Source organism: Podarcis erhardii (genome assembly GCF_964252035.2).
Source record: "Podarcis erhardii genome assembly, chromosome: 17".
NCBI lineage: Eukaryota > Metazoa > Chordata > Lepidosauria > Squamata > Lacertidae > Podarcis > Podarcis erhardii.
The window spans coordinates 35,110,879-35,132,829 of record NC_138515.1 but is presented as its reverse complement, the minus strand read 5'-3'; the positions used below and the strand labels follow the sequence as shown (position 1 = coordinate 35,132,829).

Below are 21,951 nucleotides of genomic sequence, written 5' to 3'. Positions count from 1 at the left end.
TTGTAGTCCCAAAACAGCTGGAGGGCTGAGTTTGGGGGTGCCTGGCTTAACACAATAATAGTGAATTCATGGTGGATTTAATTGTGCTTTATTAGTTGTTCTACAGTGTTTCCTCATTATTGATAATGTGGATGGACTTCAGCATGAAGTTGCAGGATATGCACTGATTGGAAAAGAAGCATTTGCTGCTGCAAACAGTATTGAAAGTGGGATTGCATTTGGCTGCCCCAATAGCACCATGAGCACAAATCATCATGAATGTGCAATATATAGGGCATCTGCAGGGGCCTTGGTATATATGTGACGTTTAGGCTGTGTACAAACTGGAGCTTTAAAGCACATGTGAAGCAGATGGGTGGGGTATAAATAATAGAATTCTTCTTTCCCTCAAAGAATCCTAGCCACTGTAGTCTGTTGTAACTCTATGAAGGGTTAAACTAGAATGCCCAGAATTCTTTGAGGGAAGAAATGTGTTTTGAATGTGCTTTAAAGCTTCAGTTTGTACGCAGCCTTACTAAAAGGTTAACTGTTCTGTACTTTGTTTTAATTGACTTTTAATCTATTCTTTTTAAGTCATGCAGATGGAACAGTGAAATTTTGGGATGCTTCTGCCAGTAAGTGCCAAAACACAATTTTTAAACAATTAATAACTGCATGCTACAAATTTAAGGGAAATAATTGTTTAATTTGTTCATTATTGAAAGGATGGGATTAAACAAAATAATTGTTAAATTTGTTCGTTATTGAAAGGATAGGATTAATGTAACAAATGGAATGAAATTGATTCCTGACATTTCAGTGAGAATGTTGGTGGAAGGAGACCCACATCACTGTGTGGTTTCTTTGTCCAAAGCCATTTGTTCCCCTTTGCCTCCTGTTTCTGTGACATCATGCTCCAGGGTGACAAAATAAGAAATCCGGAAATGTATATATGTTGATTTCTTTTTAATTCTAAACCAGAGATGGCCAACCTTTCAACATCTCACTCTTCTACACAATTTTTCAAGGTAGAGGAATTCTGTTTCTAGGGACAGGGTGATCAAGTGAAATATTCAAAGGACACCTAGTTTTTACGCACGTTTACCTGGGAGTAAACCTCACTGAACCCAGCGTGAATTACTTCTGAGCAATGCATGGGGTTGAACTGTTATCCCATTGCAAGGGAAATTATGGATTTAGAGAGGGATGATGAATCAGGGCTTTTATGCTCTGGAAAGGCATTAGTTTATGAAAATTATTATGGCTGGAATTCAGCTGAAGAGCTCCACTAGCGCAAACACTTTTGGCTGTGCAATGGAACTTCCCCTCCCTGTCCTCTTCCCACATGTCTTCTTAATCTGCTGCAGAGCGTTGGGGGGAAATCCAAAACAGATTTAGGAAGCATGCAGAGAGAGGAGAGGAAGTTCTGTAGCTCAGCCAGCAGAACTGCTTAGTTTGATACTGCCCTGTGCTGCTATGCTTTCGTTCTCTGAATTATATATAGGCTAAAAAAAGAGCCTGGATACAGCTAGGTTGCATACATGCTATCTAAGTTTGTAGCACAAAAATGTAGTTTTCATGTTTGCCCTCAACATGCTGCTTTCAATCTTGCTTAATTCTGGATCTAGCCATGCACAAGGATGGGTGTGTGGTTACTTGATATGTGTTTGAAAATCCCCCCATTAGGTTATCCACACCTTTTCCTCCCTGCACATGCCCGGGAGAAGGAAGATAAAAGTGGTGGTTGCAGTCTTGGTATATGCCCACCCAGAACGCTATTGGGCAGGGGTTGAGACATCCCCTATGGCCAGACCACCTACATGGGTTTTCCAGTGGACGCATTGCAGGGTAATACGGAATCAACCTGCAATGAGCTTTTATTTTTGAAACGAAACCAGTTTCTCAGTAACTGCTTTTTAGGGGCAACAAATACGCAATGGATCTAGACTGTGTGTGCCCTAAATAGAAAACAACAAGTATTCCCTCTCCGTTGGTTCTGGAATGAAATGCAGCCTATGTTGTAGCCCTAAGAAACAAAACGAAATGTAGTGTGTGTTGTAGTCCTAAGAAACAAAATGGGTAAGGGGAAATTTCAGTGATGTTTTAATTCTATGCTATATGGCAGCACAGTGGGGCATATCAGTATAGCTTGTGGTGGTGGAACAGTGGTTATACAGGTATCTAATTCTTGTATTGGTTGATTTCCAAGTGAATCAGCCACACACTGTTATCAGTGAGAGTAGCCTTGATCCTGCAGAACTGGTTTGGCATCCTTTTTTCCTCATCTTCTTCTCCTGCCCCATCTTCAACCTTTGAGCAGGTGGGAGTACGCACTTGTGAAGCTGTGAGTTGGGCTTAATTTAAAAGCCTTAAATTTCAGAGTCAGAAGGCTGGGGGAAGGGGCAGGGCAGAGGAATGGAAGATCCTGGGTCCAAAAAGGAAGAGTGGTGGGGGGGGCAGGAGGAAGAGGCTCCATTGCCGTCCCTACACTACATCCAAGTACATTTGTTTTGGATCTTGTTAAATAAGTGGTTGTTTAAGGAATTTTGCCATTCCTTTTGAGAACAGTGTAGCATGAATGAATGCAAATTCAGACTCCGCTTCCAATGCCTTTAACTCTTTCTGTTTGCTCTGCAAACAAAAAAGAAGACTAGCAGGTTGGTTGCTGTGTCCGTGGCACAGAAACACATATTTGTGTTGTGAGCAATGCTTTGCTGTGTGAGGTGCTAGAATGTGCAGCGGTGGGAACTCCACTGTCTGTGGCTTTTTAATGTTGTGTTTTAATGTTGTAACCCGCCCTGGAACCTCAGGATGAAGTGTGGTTAATTAATAATAATTAATTACAGTGCTGAGTGACACAGAGTTGTGTGGTAAAGAAAGATGATAGGAACCTCCTGTAGCACATAGCATAGAATTGTGTTTAGAACAAGGGAGATACAGTATTTCATACAGTGTGACCCCTGAGCAGCAGTTGTGTTCCCTAAAAATGCCAGTGCAGTGCTCCCTAATCAGGGAAAGGTGCTTCAGTGTGAATTGCACCAGTGTTACAGGGAAAAAATACTGAAAATACATTTGTATCCCATATAAATGTGTTGATAATTGTTGCAAATAATTCAACAATAGACATACGAAGGGAGTTGTTAGGTAAGGCCTTTTGAGGCGTTCTCCCTCTATCTGTGTGGCTTGTGTATTTTTCTGCATTCACCTTGTTGGCCTTCCTTTTAGTTTCTCCTAGGTTTTAGGGTTCTTGCTTTTGTCCAGGATAGTCTGGTAGATTGGAGATCCTTCCCATGGATGAGTCAACCAGCAGTTGGCCTTGCTCCTTGATTAAAAGGGGGAGGGAATGTCTTGAAGGATATTTAATGCCTCCCTTGAGAATAGGAACTTATGGTAAGAAAAATCCTGGGTTTTGCACTTTTCAAATGGAAGCTAGTAATGTCAAGCTGGCCAGACATATATTGAACAACTGTGTCCAACTTACAAGATGGGTAGGGTGATAGATAAAGATTTGAGCACCCTTTGCACATCTTATGGACTCAGAATTGTATGAATATCTTCAGTATATACGGTATATTTTCATTCTTTTTACTGTAATCTTAAAAGGCATTACACAAAAAAGCAAAGAAAGTAAATGGGCAGGATTGAACTCAGGTGTTGCATGTGTGGAACGTGGTCTGCTTGCACAACAGGAACATGGTCCATCTCCTCTCCACCAGTAAATCCGCTCTGGTGGTGTGGCGAAAACCCCAGAACAGGTTTGGAGGGAGTGCAGAGGGGGTTAAGTCCCACTGCATGAGTCAACCTTGTTCTGTACACACCTACTCCACTTAGTGCTACATTGGATTCCATCATATATATTCAATTTTTTTAAGGTAGAGGATTCCTTATGTTGAAAGGTTGACCTTCTTTTTCATACGCCCTAAAAGAGCAGGGCTCTATCCTGCTGCTAAGGTATGTCTCTCTTTTTGGTCTTATCTGAGAGCAGAGCAAAGAAAAGGGTAGATATGATATAGTATGAAACTCAATAATGCTGCCTTTTGCACTGTTTCACTGTAGTATCTAACAATACTGGAAAAGACAGATTGTGATATTTACAGATAATGAGCATATATTAATCTAGTTTAAAGCAATATAATAGATGTCTTCAATATTCTCCAGTTACACTGCAGATGTTATACAAGTTAAAAACCTCAAAGGTTTTTGAAAAGCAGAAGTTAGAAGGAAAACCAACCCCAGAAAACACAGAAGAGGATCCTTTTGCCATCCAGCTGATGTTCTGGTGCCCTGAAAGTAGACTGTTTTGTGTAGCAGGGGTCTCTGCATATGTTATCGTTTACAGATTCAGCAAGCATGAAGTTAATACTGAAATCTCAGTAAGTTTGCATGAGTTTGCTTATCTATTGCATTGCTTACTTCAAGGCTTGGTGTGGAGTTTTGAAACACATCATATTCCAGAGTTGCATGTAGCATAAGTGAAAAGCTTAGATTTTGTTAATCAAGTAAAATTTCAGATCGATGGGATGTTGCAACACAGAACTGTGTTTGAAACAGGCAGTGCAATAATGACTGCACGTTTTAACTTCCTCTATGTAATGTATAAATATATGCAAGTGATTGTAACACTATTTCATGTGTACTACTGTGAACTGTTATGTAGGAAGGCCCTGGGTACAGATCGCATTTGAGCCAGTTGATTACTTAGAAAAACAACAACCCAAAATCCAATTCTCAGATGCAAAACATTTTACTGGGTGGTACTGTCTTTCTTCATAATGACCTTGTGTTTCTGTTTCTGAGATAACATTAGTGGCACAAAACTCCCAGGAGCCCAAATTCATGGTGATGAATCTGTTGAACAACTGCTTTAAGTACCCTCTATCTCATGCTTAGCAAGAGAGGGCAAAAAGCCCATTGTTATCCTCGAAATTCAGGTCTTAGGTTATAAGACTTCCCACCCCATTTGTGTTAGTTCTTTAGATGAAGGTCAATTTCATCTTAAGTTGTTGTTGGGGGGCAGGTATTGGTTGGTTAATGGGCAAGTTCTGTGGAGGATATTTAGTGTTGATGATATTTCCATTCCTCCCCTTAATTCATTCCTCCCCTTCATTTTAACTGAACTAATACCTTATCAAATGAATCTCTTGATTGCTATACTAGGAACTGACCAGATTTATTGCTGCTACTTATTTTATTCAGAAAATACTTGATTTCATAAAATAACTTGGGTTTTAATTTCCTTAAGTCTTTAGAGGTGCACCTCCAAAGTGAGGCTGAAGATATCATTAGTCCCGAGGCAGAAATGATTCCTCCTTTTCCAAATGCCTCTTCCCCTCTTCCATCTCTAAAAGATCTCTCAGGCAGTACAAACACTGTGGCATCTGAAGGAACGATGAAGGACAGTATCCCATGTCTCAGGTAAACAATTTAGATGGTTGAAAGGTTTGTTTCCCTCTCCCTCTGTTGTCCTCTCTTCTGTCAAAGCTTAGGATATAAAATTCCTTAAGGCAGGCAGGGATTTGGGTTTTTTTAGATTTGCTTGGCTTGTATTGCATTGTGTAGAACCCAGTAATGGCCAGTGGAATGAAATGAGGTGGCAAACCTTTACTGGCTTCCAAGGAGCTGTGCATTTAGTATTGTGGACCCAAATTTATGGAACTCCCTTCCAGCTGAGGCCAGCTTTTTTTTTTTATTCCAGCAGGCATTTTAATTGATGCTTGATTTTCCAGTTGTAACTAACTTTTATTTTTTCATATCTAGCGTGTCTAAATAAATAAGTGATGAGATAAAAATTATTGAAATTAAACAGGATGATGATGTATCAAAGATGATATATAAAGGGGCAGATAAAAATATAGAAAGTATACTAGCCAAATGTTTTGACCGCATAGTCTTCTTTGGTGGATCAAGCACTGAGCATTAGGAAGCAGGTGTGAGGGATCAGTGACATACAGAGGCAGAGTGGGGGTTAAACACAGCCCCAGTTTTTATTGATTCCCATAGACTGTCTTGCAGGACGTCTTTGGGAGAAGAAAAGGTTGAGTAAACCCAACACAAATCTGGAGCGGAGTCCCTAAGACAGTTGGATGGTGCCTTATAGGCTTCCATCTGGCAACTCCTGCAGCCAAGCTGGCGCCAAACATATTGCTCTGCTTTCCTTTGGACCACACCGGTGAGGCCAAGACGGGGCAGATTTTGTCATCTGGGCAGCCCAGGACCTCCAGACACACTGCCCAGGCTTGCTTCCTAGGGAGGTCACTTCGCTGCTGCTAATGTAGCAAAAACAACATGGGGGGATCGCAGTTACATGTTACCAGTCTCTGTCCCCACAGCAGGCGCTGTGGTTCTCCAGCAGTTCCCTCTGGAGGTGCACTCCATTTCCTCTCGAGATAGACAGGTGCCAACAACAACAACAGACTGGGGTTTTGTGCAGCATCAGGCAAGGATCCGTCCACCAGGCAGCCTGTTTTCTAGCCTGCTGTTTTCACCTTGCCTGTCTGCTGGGTAGCCTGAAGGAGTTGTCGACAGGTCTGTCCATGACATGGGGCCACTCTGGGAGGTCCTGCCACAACCTGCATCCAATAACCAACCGAGGTCGCTGATTGACTCCCAGAGTCTGATCAGGTCCCATGTAGCAACACTCCCACTGACTGGTAAACAGACTGACTTCTTGCTCTCTGCAGTGAATGACTTGGCCTGTGATGGCAAGCTTCAATCAATCCGACCTCCTGAGTCAGTTTGCCTTCAGGCTTCCATACATTAGGTACAGCAGAGGTTTTTTGTTTTGTTTTTTGAGAGAAAACCTTTGAGAGAAAAAATTCTTATAGCCTTATAGATTATTTCAGATATTCTGCCCTAAATCACAGTCTCTTCTGAAAACTATAGCTGTTTACTAGATGGGTAGCTCAGTTGGTAGAACATGAGACTTCAATTCGGGGTTGTGAGTTTGAGCCCCCTGTTGGGGAAAAGATTCCTTTGTTGCAGTGGCTTGGACTGGATGACCCTTGGGGTCCCTTCCAACTCTACAGTTCTATAGGCATAGAAGAGGAAGGATGAAAAGGCAGCTCCAGGAACACACTTAAGAACTGAATTCCCTCTCCACGGAGGCCCGTTTGGCACCCACATTGCATAGTTTTCTTTACATGCTGAAGACACACCTCTTTGCCCTGGCCTTTGATACATTAGATATGTATTTTATGACCCACCCTATTCTGTTGATTGAAATCTCTTTTAGTTTTTTCTAAATTACTATATTTATAAATAGGTGTAACCTCATGCTGAAGGGAGGGTAAAAAACCAAATCATAATAATAATAACAACAACAACCAATGAAAGCAGGGTTGCCATAGTTCAAAGAGTGAAAATCCAGACAGAAAATTTGTTGAGCTTTCTCTATCTTTTTTTGGAGGAAAATTGCAAAGAAATTGGACGTTTCTGAGGAAAATCGGCAAAAAATACACTGCCAACATGGGTTGCCATACATCCAGATTTTCCCAGACATTTCGCCTATTTCTGTCTGGCCACTGCTTGCAGCTGCAGTATTCCAGATATGTCCGGGACATTCCGGATGTTTGCCAACCCTAAATGAGAGTAGAGGTAATGCCCAGGAAGTTCTCTCCAGGTAGTTTTTACAATTCTGTCTTCTGGTATAGCTTGGTCATTCTGTTCACAGTTTGTCCTTTTGCTCTTAGTGTTAAGACTCGTGCTGTGAGGATGCCTCCTGGTTACCAAGCGGTCCTTGTTATTCAGTTGGTCTGTGCTGATGGCGACTCTCCCCAACAGATAACCAGCCTAGCAGCAAACTCAGCATATGGCTTGTAAGTTGAAATATACTCAGAGGGACTTCCGGAGGCGGCGCGAAGGGTAATGGCTGCCCTTTCCTAACGGGAAGGGAAGCTCCGCACGAGAAAGGGTCGTCCGCTACGGCGCAGCGGAGACCCAAAAACGGAAAACCGCAGGTAGCAGAAGCCTGCGGTCCCGGGACCCGGCGGGCGCCAGAAGCGGCCACCGAAACGTTGAGGGAGCCTCGTAAGGGGCTCCGGATCGCGGAGGAGGCTGCGGCGCTGTGGGTCGTTCCGCAATCGGCGGAGTGAAGCCGCGTAGCTGTTGCCAGTGAGCGCTGACCTTTCTTCCTGAAATTTATGCTTTAAAAACAACAACCCGTGAGTAAACAACGGACTGTATGTAATTCGGGACTTTAAAATATTAAATTTGGCTGAAAGCGGATTGACGAAAAACAGGAAGTCCGTCTTCCGCTCCCATTGAACTTGAACGCAAAGAGCGTGGAAGAGTGGAGGCAAAGAGAGACCTTTTAAACTATTTGATCTGAGCACCCATTGAACTTTATTTTAAGTGGAATAAATAACCTCATGTGCTGGACTCTTATGAATTTTAGTTATATTTTAATCTTTCTCCCTTTGGAGCTACATTTTAACTAAAAACCCCAGGCGCTGGAACTGCCTGAGAAACTGAGCTGTCAGCTTGCAGTTTGCAGCTTGGATACTTTGAATCTGAACTTTGAAACAATCTGAGAGAGTCTGAACTTGTTACTTTGAAGCATTTGGATTACCAGCTTACACCATCAGAAATACTGTTGTTGCACTAAACCTTAACTCTGCTGAAAAATCTTTTTATTGAAGGTTCTTGGACTTAGAAATTTGACTTTATTTTAACTGAAATTGATTTCTTCCCTGAAATATTTTAAACTCCCCCTAGAGGATTTGGGACTTATAACAGTGACTTTTACTTTACTTTCTTTTTCCCGGCCCCTTATTGACTGTGACCATCTGTGCCGGGGCTTTCTCATGGGAACAACTCAGCTTGACCTTGAATTTTAGATAACTTTGGAATGAGTGGTACAAGAAGGAGAGGAAGAACTAAACAAACAACTTTGACAACTTTAACCGCAGCCTCACAGGCACGTAGATCATCTGTGCCTACTTTGCCCTCTGAGGTCGAAACTGTTTCTCTGCCACGGGCAGGGGAGGGAGAAACTGAGGAATTACAACTGGAAGATATGGCCTCAGGGGCAAGCACTACTATTTTAGAGAAAATTTTTGAAAAATTAGAATCTTTGGATAAGAAAGTAGAATCTTTGGACAAGAAAGCTGATGAGCAAACATATAAAATTGAGCAGAACATAGAATGTTTAAATAAATTATCTGGACAAGTCGCACAGAATACTCAAGCAATCGGAGAATTGAAGGAGGCTGCAGGGGAAAATCGGAAATTGGCTGAAGATACCAGCCAAAAACTTGAAAATTTAGAACAAGAGGTAAGACCACTCTGCAAGCAAGTAGGCGAACATCAGACCTATTTGTCCATGCTTGAACTGCGGAACAGGGAGAGCAATTTAAGGATAAGAGCAATACCAGAAGTGGAAGAAGGCAACCTAGCTGAGTTTCTGACTAAAGAATTCTCCAAATTTTGGAGTTTAGAGGAAAAGGACTTTAAAATTGTTTCAGCTTTTAGGCTCGGAAGACTTCTAAAGAAAGAGAAGCCCAGAGACTGTTTGATAATATTGAGGTCAAAGGAGGAAAGGGATAAGATTTTGGGCCTACACTACGGAAAGTCACTGGACATTTTGGACAAAAGAATTGAGATCTACAAGGATATTCCTAAACAACTGCTAGATCTTAGATCTGACTATTTGGAGTTGACAAGACTACTAAGGAAGAATTCAATCATCTTTAGGTGGGAATTTCCTCAAGGACTATCTTTTACCTTTAGAGGGAAGAAGATCAAAATCAGAACATCGGAAGACAGAGATAAATTTCTGAACGTATACGGAGAGGACCTTCACAAAGGAATTGATCAACTTCCAGGGCCTGAAACACCAGAGGCATCTGCACCCTTGGACTCTGAAGATTCTCTGAACAAGATACCACCCCTTGAAAAATAACCAGATTTATTCAGGATGTCTCTGCAACTTTTGAGTTGGAACATTAATGGCTGCAATATCCCGGAAAAAAGGAGGAAAATTTTTCATATACTAAAAAAAGAACAATTGGATATTATCTGCTTACAAGAAACACACGTGACTAGGCTCCATAGAAAGGTGTTAATAAACAAAAGACTTGGCCAAGAATTTATATCTTCGGACAGAGTAAAGAAGCGAGGAGTGGTGATATATGCAAAAGAGAGCCTGTCACCTAAATTCTTATTCAAAGATGAACATGGAAGAATATTAGGAATTGAGATACAACACCAAGGAGAAAAGATTCTGATATTAGGAATTTATGCACCAAATGACGGGAAATCGGAATTTTACAAGAAGTTGCATGAGACTATGCTGGACTATCTGGACTACAACAACATCATTATGATGGGAGATATGAATGGGGTCGTATCGACAAACATGGATAAGTCACAAAATCAAAACGCTACAAAAGACGGCAGACTACCAAAGACCTTTTTTGAAATGGCTGACAATATGGACTGGATTGATATTTGGAGAACTAAGAACCCCCTGGGAAGAGAGGGAACATTCTTCTCTGAAGCCCAACTGACTTGGACAAGAATCGACCAAATATGGATATCTAGAGGTCTGGCACCCAAGGTCAGAAAAGTGGAAATCTGCCCAAAGACCTGCTCCGACCATAATGCGCTGAAGATGGATATGACACTATTGCCAACCGGCTCCTTTAGATGGAAGATGAATGATAGCTTGTTTAGAGATCAGGAGATTGTCAAGAAGGCCCAAAAAACCTTGAAGGATTATTTTGAAATAAATATGAACACTACGGTGGAAAAAAGAACTATCTGGGACGCAAGCAAAGCTGTGATGAGGGGGTTCTTGATACAACAGAACACTGTAAAGAAAAGAACACAAAATGAAAGGAAAGATAAGATTTTGCAGAAAATTAAAGAATTGGAGAAGAAATTAAGATCAAACCCGAAGTCACAGCCGATTCTGAGAGAAATTAAACTATATCAAGCCCAATATTCTAAATTGATAAACCAAGAAATAGAATGGAAGATTAAATTAATGAAACAAAAAACTTTTGAATCGGCAAATAAATGTGGAAAACTGCTAGCTTGGCAGTTGAAGAAGAGACAGAAATTAAATATAGTTACAAACCTAGAAATTGAAGGAAGAAATATCCAGAACCCCATGGAAATTAGAAAGTGCTTCCAGAGATACTTTAAAAAATTATACACTCAAGGGCCGCAAGATGAGGTTGAGATTAAACAATTTCTGGAAAGAAATGGATTAACAAAGTTGTCACAAAAAAACAGATTAATCCTGAACAACAAAATAACACAACAAGAGATTGAACAAGCTATTCAGAACATGCAACTGGGCAAATCTCCAGGGCCAGACGGTTTGACCTCCAAGTATTACAAGACATTAAAAGACTATCTGACCCAACCAATGATGGAGGTCTGTAATGAAATTATGGAAGGGAAGAAGGCGCCGGAATCGTGGAAGGAAGCCTTTATCACATTGATACCAAAATCTGAAGCTGAAAAGACACAACTCAAAAACTATCGTCCCATCTCCCTTTTGAATGTGGATTACAAAATATTTGCAGACATTTTGGCAAGTAGATTCAAAAGAGTGCTTAATGAAGTAATTCATAAAGACCAGGCAGGCTTTCTCCCAGGTAGACATATGTTTGCAAATACTAGGAACATTATTGACGTTTTGGAACTTTTGCAAACAGACATAAATACAAAAGCAGTGTTAATTTTCATAGATGCGGAGAAGGCCTTTGACAATATTTCTTGGAAATTTATGAAGGGAAATTTGAATGAAATGGGAGTGGGACGGGGGTTTGAGAATGGGATTGACGCAATATATTCAGAACAAAAGGCCAAACTGATAGTTAACAATGTGGTTACAGAAGAGTTCAAAATTGAAAAAGGAACACGACAAGGCTGCCCGATTTCCCCTTTGTTATTCATTTCGGTTCTGGAGGTGCTCTTGAACTTGATCAGAGGGGACCGGTTGGTGGAAGGGATTCAGGTCGGAGCGAAACAATACAAATTGAAAGCTTTTGCAGATGACCTAGTTTTGACTCTGCAGGAGCCAGAATCTAGTACGAAAAGAGTATTACAACTGATACAGGATTTTGGTCGGGTGGCAGGATTTAAATTAAATAAACAGAAAACTAAAGTGTTGGGAAAAAATTTGACAGATACAGAGTCGGAAAGGTTTCAGAGAGAAACAGAACTAACTATGGTTAAAAAAGTAAAATACCTAGGGGTAAACATAACAGCAAAAAACCTGAGTCTATTTAAGGACAATTATGAAAAATGTTGGTCTGAAATTAAGAGAGACTTGGATAGTTGGACAAAATTGAAGCTTTCTTTGTTAGGCCGAATTGCTGCTATTAAGATGAATGTATTGCCAAAAATGTTGTTTTTGTTTCAAACATTACAGATTGTGGACAAAACGGAGTGCTTCCGGAAGTGGCAGAAAGATATATCTAAATTTGTCTGGCAGGGCAAAAAGCCCAGAATTAAGTTTAAGATATTAACAGATGCGAAAGAAAGAGGTGGCTTTGCCCTGCCAGACTTAAAGTTGTACTATGAAGCCGCAGCTTTCTGCTGGCTAAAAGATTGGCTACTTCTCGAAGACACTGACGTGCTGGACTTGGAAGGTTTTAACAATGCTTTTGGTTGGCATGCATACTTATGGTATGACAAAGTTAAGATCAATAAGGCCTTTAAGAACCATATTGTCAGGAAAGCACTGTTCAATGTCTGGACGAAATATAAAGACTTATTGGAAAACAAAACTCCAAGGTGGCTCTCACCTCTGGAGGCTAAGGCCCGAAAAAGACCCAATATGGAGGCCAAATGGCCAAAATATTGGGAATTATTAGAAAAAGATGGAGACAATTGGAAATTGCAGAGTTTGGAGAAAATGAAGGATAAGGTGCGAGACTGGTTACATTATGCTCAGATTAAAGAAGTTTTTAAAAATGACAAAAAGTTAGGGTTCCAGGTGGAGAAATCGAAGTTAGAAACAGAATTGTTAGAACCCAAAACCAAGGTACTATCTAGAATGTATAACTTGCTGCTAAAATGGAACACACAAGACGAAATGGTTAAATCGGTTATGATAAAATGGGCACAGGACATTGGGCATAACATTATGTTCGAGGACTGGGAAAGGTTGTGGACCAATGGGTTGAACTTCACTGCATGTAATGCTCTGAAGGAAAATGTTATGAAAATGATATATAGATGGTACATGACCCCAGTTAAACTTGCCAAAATATACCATTCGTCTGACAATAAATGTTGGAAATGTAAAGAAAATGAAGGAACATTCTTCCACCTCTGGTGGACATGCCCTAAGGTGAAGGCCTTCTGGGAAATGATATACAATGAGCTGAAAAAGGTATTTAAGTATACCTTCACTAAGAAACCAGAGGCCTTCCTTCTGGGTATTGTCGGCCAGAAGGTGTTAAAGAAGGATCGAACATTTTTCATGTATGCAACAACGGCAGCAAGGATTCTCATCGCAAAAAATTGGAAAACTCAAGATTTACCCACACTGGAAGAGTGGCAGATGCAGCTGATGGACTATATGCAACTGGCCGAGATGACTGGCAGAATCCGAGACCTGGGAGAAGAAAAGATGGAGGAAGACTGGGAGAAATTCAAGATGTATCTACAAAAACATTGTAATTTGTTTGAATGTTAAGAAGGATGCTAGATTATAAAAAACTGGCCACCACTAAACTAGATTTAAATTTGATGATAAGTGAGACTAAAGAAAATATAAAAATTTTATTGGAAAAAGTGTTAAATCATATTGGAATGTGTGGACATGAGATTGTAAACAAGTTGATAATTTGTTTGGAAAAATTTTTTTTTTTTTAATGATGTAAATGGGAGAGGGGGACGTGAGGGAGTCCAAAGAAGTGAAGAATTTGTTGTTATAAAAGTAAGATTGTTTTATGTGTGCATTTATATTTTAAAAAAAAAACCTTAATAAATATTTATAAAAAAAAAAAAAAAAATGAAATATACTCAGAGTCCTGTAGTGATTTCAGGCTCTTTATTGCAGCTTGTAAAACAGTGATTTGATTGCCCCCCAAACCTCAGGCTTTTATATACATTATTTACATAATGAGTCCCGTCTGATTGGCTGATTCTGCTTCCCTCCTGAAGCCTGATTGGTCTTTTCCTGCAGGCCAATCTGTTGTTGCATTCTATGATCCTACCAGCCTAATAGGCTGATTAACATCCTCCTGGAGCCTGATTGGTCTTCTCCTGCAAGCTAATCAGTTCTTGCATTCTAGGATCTTACTTGCCTATTGTTCTAGGATCCAAGCTTAGTACATAACATAAGTTAACCCAAAATATTTTAATTTTCTTCAGGAGATCATGTTTCTGCCACTGCAGCGTATCCTTTGGTGCTAAAGAGCTTGTTTTTCCGGGGGGGGGGGGAGCAGCAGGAGACTGGCAAAACTGCTCAGACACATGCCTTCGAGGCACACGGCAAGCATAAGTGTTTCTGAGTCCTAAGTATCTACAGAATTATGCTTGGTTTGGTTACTAACTGAGCGGTGCCCTGCTGCTGTTCTTCCAGCAATCAAGCCCCATTGCTCCCAGAGAGTGTGTGGTTTGTGTGGTGGCAAGAAGACCCGCATGTTAGCCACAGCAGGCTGTAAGTGGCCAGATGACTTCCTCTGGAGTGTTATAAAAGGAGAACATTTTTCTTTAAAAAATCTATCAGAGGCAGCACTAGAGCACCCTAAAGCAGGCTAAAGTAGACATGATTTGATCTGGGTCATGAACTGCCTGGATTAAATCAGGTGAGTCCACTTTGGAATCCGAGATCTGTGGAATTTTCATCCCTAAGGACAATGCAGCCTCATGAGGTGGGAGAGATGAGTTTCTCTTGTGCTAGAGCTTCCAGTGCATTGAGGACACCCAAGGATGGTTCTGAGAACAATCCCATCTCCCATTCTGCAGCTCCATGGCCTCAGTCCCCTGAGCTGGAAAACTGGAATCCAGGCTCATGACAAGCTGTGTATTGTATGAAGGAAATGCATGATCAGGGTGAACAGACGTGTTTCAGCGTCAATTGAATGAGAGTTGGAGTGGTATTTTCACATTGCAAGAAGCATTTGGTTGGGGATGGGTGTAAATGGAATGAAGAGTCATGCATAACCCAACTTCTTCCTTTAACTGTGGCTGGATCATTGCTTGAAGCAGATAATACCAAAGCACAGTGTCCTTGAAGAATGTTTCTTTCCACAGAGTTGCCTTTGGAAACTGCAATGGTTTGGCTGTTGTGGATTTTATGCAGAAGACCACACTGCTGAGCATGGGGAGTCTTGAGCTCTATGGGTCAAGTGATCCTTATCAGCGCCAGCCTCGTTCTCCGCGCAGAAGCAAGCAGTTCACTGCAGGTAGGAAGAACCGGGACAGCCTTTTTTCTTGTTGCCTGCAGCTTTTGGAATGGGTTAAAATGCATGTGTGCTAGATGAGAGAAAGCTCATAACAACATGAAAAGCACCGGACAGACTGCTTGTCATGTACTGATGATATTATTATTATTATTATTATTATTATTATTATTATTATTATTATACCAACCCTTCACCCTTAGGTTGTGTAGTGGGTTACAACAATTTAAAACGTGACATGAAAATTATTATTTTTTAGAACACCTTCTCCTGGGCTGCCACACCCCACCCAAGCTTCTGAGGGCAGTGGAGCTGTGAAGAAGGCCCTCTCTGCCAATCTTAACACCTTTGTAAACACCTGAGACGGTCTGTAAAGAAGGATGCAGCCTAAGCCATTTAGAGCTTTAAATGTTAACATGAGCATCTTAAATTGGACCCAGAAACAAAATGGCAACTAGTGCAGCTGGTTTTAAAGCAGGGGTTACATGAGATATAAATAAAATCCCAGCTAGTAATCGGCTTAGTCATGCTGGCCACATGACCTGGAAGCTGTCTGCGGACAAACGCCGGCTCCCTCAGCCAATAAAACGAGTCAAAACAAAATAAAAAAATTCCTTCCAGTAGCACCTTAAAGACCAACTAAGTTAGTTCTAGGTATGAGCTTTTGTGTGCATGCACACTTCTTCAGATACACTGACACAGAAGTCACCAGACCCTTCTATATAGTGAGAAGGTGGGGAGGGGTATTACAGAGAAGGGTGGTGGGAATGGGTGATTGGCAGATAGCTGTGATGAGCCTGTTGACGACTCTTAACAACTGCAATAGGTCTTACAGGAAAAAGCAAGGGGTGAGAAGGTGAAAATGGCTTTGTCATGTATAATGAGATAAGAATCCAATGTCTCTGTTCAGACCAGGTCTCTCCATGGTTTTAAGTTTGGTGATAAGTTGCAATTCAGCAGCTTCTCTTTCCAGTCTATTTCTGAAATTCCTTTGTAATAGAACAGCTACTTTGAGATCTTGTATAGAATGTCCTGGGAGATTGAAGTGTTCTCCTACTGGTTTCTCTGTCTTGTGATTCCTGATGTCAGATTTATGTCCGTTTATCCTTTGGCGTAAGGTTTGGCCTGTTTGTCCAATATAGAGAGCTGAAGGACACTGTTGGCATTTGATGGCATACACAATGTTAGATGATGAGCAATTAAATAGTCCCGAGATGGTATGTGTGATGTTGTTGGGGCCAGTAATGGTGTTGTCCGGGTGTATGTGGCAGCAAAGTTGGCATCTGGGTTTATTGCAGGCTCTGGTGCCAGTGTCCGTGTTAAGTCTGGTAGTAGTATTATTGTGGGTTAGTTGTTGTTTAAGATTGGGTGGCTGTCTGTAGGCAATGAAAGGTCTTCCTCCCAGAGCTTGAGAAAGAGAACTGTCATTGTCCAGGAGAGGTTGTAGATCTCTGATGATGCGTTGTACTGTTTTAACTTGGGAGCTGTATGTGATGACTAGAGGTGTTCTGTTATTTTCTTTTTTGGGTCTGTCTTGCAGCAACTTCTCTCTGGGTATCAGTCTGGCTCTGTTGATCTGTTGTCTAACTTCATCTGCTGGGTATTTTAGTTCTAAAAAGGTTTGCTGTAGATCTCTTAGGTGAGAGTCTCTGTCTGTAGAATTGGAACAGATGCGGCTGTAACGTAGTGCCTGGCTATATACAATGGACTGTTTGGTATGTTTGGGATGGTAGCTAGAGACCACCTCTAGTCATCACATACAGCTCCCAAGTTAAAACAGTACAACGCATCATCAGAGATCTACAACCTCTCCTGGACAATGACAGTTCTCTCTCTCAAGCTCTGGGAGGAAGACCTTTCATTGCCTACAGACAGCCACCCAATCTTAAACAACAACTAACCCACAATAATACTACTACCAGACTTAACACGGACACTGGCACCAGAGCCTGCAATAAACCCAGATGCCAACTTTGCTGCCACATACACCCGGATAACACCATTACTGGCCCCAACAACATCACACATACCATCTCGGGACTATTTAATTGCTCATCATCTAACATTGTGTATGCCATCAAATGCCAACAGTGTCCTTCAGCTCTCTATATTGGACAAACAGGCCAAACCTTACGCCAAAGGATAAACGGACATAAATCTGACATCAGGAACCACAAGACAGAGAAACCAGTAGGAGAACACTTCAATCTCCCAGGACATTCTATACAAGATCTCAAAGTAGCTGTTCTATTACAAAGGAATTTCAGAAATAGACTGGAAAGAGAAGCTGCTGAATTGCAACTTATTACCAAACTTAAAACCATGGAGAGACCTGGTCTGAACAAAGACATTGGATTCTTATCTCATTATACATGACAAAGCCATTTTTCACCTTCTCACCCCTTGCTTTTTCCTGTAAGACCTATTGCAGTTGTTAAGAGTCGTCAACAGGCTCATCACAGCTATCTGCCAATCACCCATTCCCACCACTCTTCTGAGTAATACCCCTCCCCACCTTCTCACTATATAGAAGGGTCTGGTGACTTCTGTTTCAGTGTATCTGAAGAAGTGTGCATGCACACAAAAGCTCATACCTAGAACTAACTTAGTTGGTCTTTAAGGTGCTACTGGAAGGAATTTTTTTATTTTGTTTTGACTATGGCAGACCAACACGGCTACCTATCTGCAACTGGAACAATAAAACGAGATGAGCGCTGCCACCCCAGAGTTGGTCATGACTGGACCTAATGGTCAGGGGTCCCTTTACCTTTACCTAGTAATCTGGCCACTGTGTTCTGAACCAATTGACGTTTCTGGGTGATCTTGAAGGATGACCAAGATGATAAAAGGTCTGAAAATCAAGACTTTTGAAGAACAGTTGAGGGTATTTTTAGCTTGGAGAAGATCAGGCTGAGAGAAGATAGCTATCTTCAAATACCTAAAGGGCTGTCTTGTAGAAGATGGAGCAAGCTTGTTTTCTCTGGAGGGTAGGATCCGAGCCAATGGATTCAAGTTACAAGAAAGGAGATTCTGACTAAACATCAGGAAGAACTTTCTGGTGGTAAGAGGTGTTCAACAGTGGAACTGACTTCCTCAAAAGCTGGTGGACTCTTCTTCATTCAAGTTTATTAAGCTGAGGTTGGGTGGCAGTCGGTCATAGATGCTTTAGTTGAGACTCCCTCATTGCAAGGGTTTGAACTAGCTCACCCTCAGGGTCCCTTCTAACTCTACAATTCTATGATTAAGTTCAGAACAGACAACTTTCATGCTAAGCTATGCTGTGCTCTTGGTTAGCATTTTGATTCCTCCCCTTGTTAAATCCTTCAGAAAGCTAAGAAATGTTTAATTTGCATTCTGCCTTTATTATCTTTTAAAACATTAGTTGAGGCAAATGAAACAAACTCTGAACATCTAATCATCAGTACCTAAGTGCAGCAGTATGAAGATCACAAATTTCAGATATAGTATCACACTATATAGAGTTTTCTGAAGCTCTGCATAGAGCTTACTCTTTTGAATCAAGTATTTGTTTACTTTTGTTTTATCTTGTTTGAAATCCACTCTTCAGCAAAGCTTACAGGATAGTTGCTGACAGGGAGAGAATATTGTATTTTGGATGCTTTGAAAAATAAAAATTAATTTGTTTTAGACAACTACGTAATAAATATTTCTTTCAAGGTTGGAGTCAAGCTATGATTTGGTTGAAAGCCTCCACTGCTTGTAGTCTAGGAGTGAGGTTTTTAAATAGTTATACTGCTGATGTTATGTTCAACAGAATGTTCATTCTAATGCACATTTCCCTCTAATATATTCAGTTTTGTAAATCTTGTTGAAGAATTGGGTTACAAATTGTGGAGAAGTGTGAATTTTGAAGGATGGTGGTGTTTTGGTTCTCATATTGTTCGGGAAAGTGTGGGTTTGATTCGTCTTCAAATGCAACTGAATTGAACTGCTCCCCCATCTTTGTCTTGTGCTCCAAGAGGACTATCCACATACTTTAGGAGTTGCCTAATGACTAAAGCATATCCTTTCTGTTTTTCCATTGGTCAGTAAGCATTTTCTCACTGACCTAATTGGGAGCAGATTGGTTTTTCAGTTGGTAGAAAGTTCAGAGGACACCTTAAGTCTGTTCTCCAAATACTATTTCTCTTCATAAATATGCTATAAGCTCAGAGCAAACACACATGATGATGGCAATCCATCTTTAAATCTTCCTGATACCTATTTGAACCTTAAAAGCAGCTGGAGGTGGAGCAGAATTTGGATCTGTCTCCTGAACCTGAGGAAGGAGAGATTTAAACCCACACCCCAAGTCATTTCCTTGCTGGAAATTGCTCACTTGAAATAAGCCACGGTGCAGCAATTATTTTCTGTCTTCCTCCTCCTCCCCTCCAGCAAAGGCTAGTGACAGCTTCAGGGGCTCATTTCCATTGGGAAAATGGTGTGGAGCAAAGGGTTTAACCCTGCACAAGTATCACAACCCTGGTGCAAACCCATGACTGCTTACAAAGCTAGCAAGAAAGCTGAGTGATCAGTTATGGATATTGTGCGTCATGCTTGGTCCTCAGGATCAGTTTTCAGTGGCACAAGGATGCAAACTTTGCATAACAGACAGGTGGGCTGAGCAAGGTGCAAAGGAGAATCCAAGAATAAATGAAGCAACCTTAAATCTCCCAGGTGAAGTCAGATGTCGTAGTTTTGTTTATTTTTGGCACTTACATCCTACGTAGTCAACAAACTCCACTGGACAGTTTCTACTACAGCTTACCTGGTGAAACTTTAGAGCAGCAATTAAGCTACTGGAAAAAAAGGATGAAATGAATTTTGGAACAGCAAAACTCTCTAAGCCTTTCAGAAATGGCTTTGTTTAAAAAAAAAAAAAATTACATACTTGCACTCTCTTTTACTGGCTCTCCAGTATCCATCCCACATTTTTTAGTTCTTAAATTAATTTATTTGGTGTGTCTTCTGACTCAGAGGGGCCTCTGAAGACAGGTGTGAAGGTTCCTTCACCTGTAGATGCTCTTATCATTTCCTTTCACTTTGGACTGTTTTTTCCCCACTCTTTCCTCTGCCTGCTGCTGCTGCTGATATTCTGGCATGTTCCCAAGACAACTTTTGCATGCGTGGCCTGTCTAACTTTTATCCTGATTTAACGAAACGGATCCGTACTTCCTATCAGAGTAAGTTCTCCAAAGAATAGGACAAGTGCTTTGTCAGGTCTCAGTGTGTTTCCATCCAACATGCATGCCATTTCCTCCTTTTTGGATGACGCGTGAAACATGCCTTGTTATACAGTGGTACCTTGGTTCTCAAACTTAATCTGTTCCAGAAGTCTGTTCTAAAACCAAGGCGTGCTTTCCCATAGGAAGTAATGCAAAATGGATTAATCCATTCCAGACTTTTAAAAACAACCCCTAAAACAGCAAATTAACATGAATTTTACTATTTAACGAGGCCATTGATCCATAAAATGAAAGCAATAAAGGATGTACTGCAGTCACACAATCAATCAATCAGTAGCTGAACTGGGTTCCACACAGTCACAAAAACAAAACAAAAACGCAAAATAAATAGCAAAAACAGACAGACCTCAGCGTAACACTCAAAACCAAAATGTAACACTCAAATCGGAAGCGTAACACTCAAAACAGAGCATGTTCGGTTTCTAAAAAAAGTTCTCAAACCGGAACACTTACTTCTGGGTTTGTAGTGTTTGAGTTCCAAGTTGTATGAGTACCAAGGCGTTTGAGAACCAAGGTACCACTGTAGTAGTTATTGTAACTGTACCATCTCTAGATCTGATGATGATTCTAGTTGAAATGGTGGTGAAATTTAGCAGAAATGGTTTTAATTTTCATTCATTTATTTACTTCATGAAATTTATACATTTGGTTGCAAAAAAGACCACCTCATAGTGCTTCACCCAAAGAAAATTGCTAGAAGAGCAATGGATTTTCTGTTGAGGTGGATGGTCGCGGATGGTGACAAAAGCTGTGGAGACTGGGCACTTGCGAGAGCCTGCGTAGACTGCCTCTTTAGGCTGGGTATTTGCAAGTGTCCTTTGTGTGGTGCTGCATAAAGTGTGGAACCATCTTCAATATTTCTGCAATATGCATGTGTGTGTGAACATATGTCTCAGAAACCCTGGCCCAACGAGGGTTGCAAGACATACATAAATGGATGTTTAAATATGTGTGCATGTTTGTCGCCCCCCCACCCCCCGCTCTGTTTTTCTTTCCCTTCTTCCAAATCAGTGGCAAACCCTTGTTTGCTGTAAATGGGGTAAGCTACCACAGTACAGAACACACAGCAATCAAATTTGTTTCTGCATGAAGTACGAATCTGTCTCCAGTACTTTTGGCAACTGAAGAGAAGCATAATGCTCTTTGTGCGTTAAAATCTGTTTTTATATATATTGAAAAAAATGATATACATTTGAATGGAAGTTGAGAGGTTAGTACTTTGTGCAGATGTACCACATTTGGGGCACATGAACCACCTTCTTCAAATCAATACAAAGGTGAAGCTGTGCTTGCACAGCACTGGTTTGCAAGCCATTGTGTCAATATCACATCCTCTCTCATCAGGACAAAGTGGTCAC

At 41.0% G+C, this 21,951-nt stretch overlaps 1 protein-coding gene across 4 annotated transcripts in view; it reads left to right on the top strand.

Moving 5' to 3' along the window:
- The window catches only part of STXBP5L (syntaxin binding protein 5L), a 100,113-nt gene that overhangs the window by 54,644 nt on the left and 23,518 nt on the right, over positions 1-21,951 (top strand). For 3 of the 4 annotated variants that reach the window (XR_014152057.1, XM_081844824.1, XM_081844826.1), the window contains 6 exons: positions 574-614; positions 4,138-4,352; positions 5,222-5,394; positions 7,668-7,793; positions 15,199-15,350; positions 20,459-20,530. Coding sequence is in view for 3 of the 4 variants with exons in the window: in XM_081844824.1 (XP_081700950.1) it covers positions 574-614; positions 4,138-4,352; positions 5,222-5,394; positions 7,668-7,793; positions 15,199-15,350; positions 20,459-20,530 (779 nt within the window). In the remaining variant the exon portion in view is untranslated. The remainder of the gene's footprint in view (positions 1-573; positions 615-4,137; positions 4,353-5,221; positions 5,395-7,667; positions 7,794-15,198; positions 15,351-20,458; positions 20,531-21,951) is intronic. The other variant, XM_081844825.1, reaches the window with a different exon arrangement.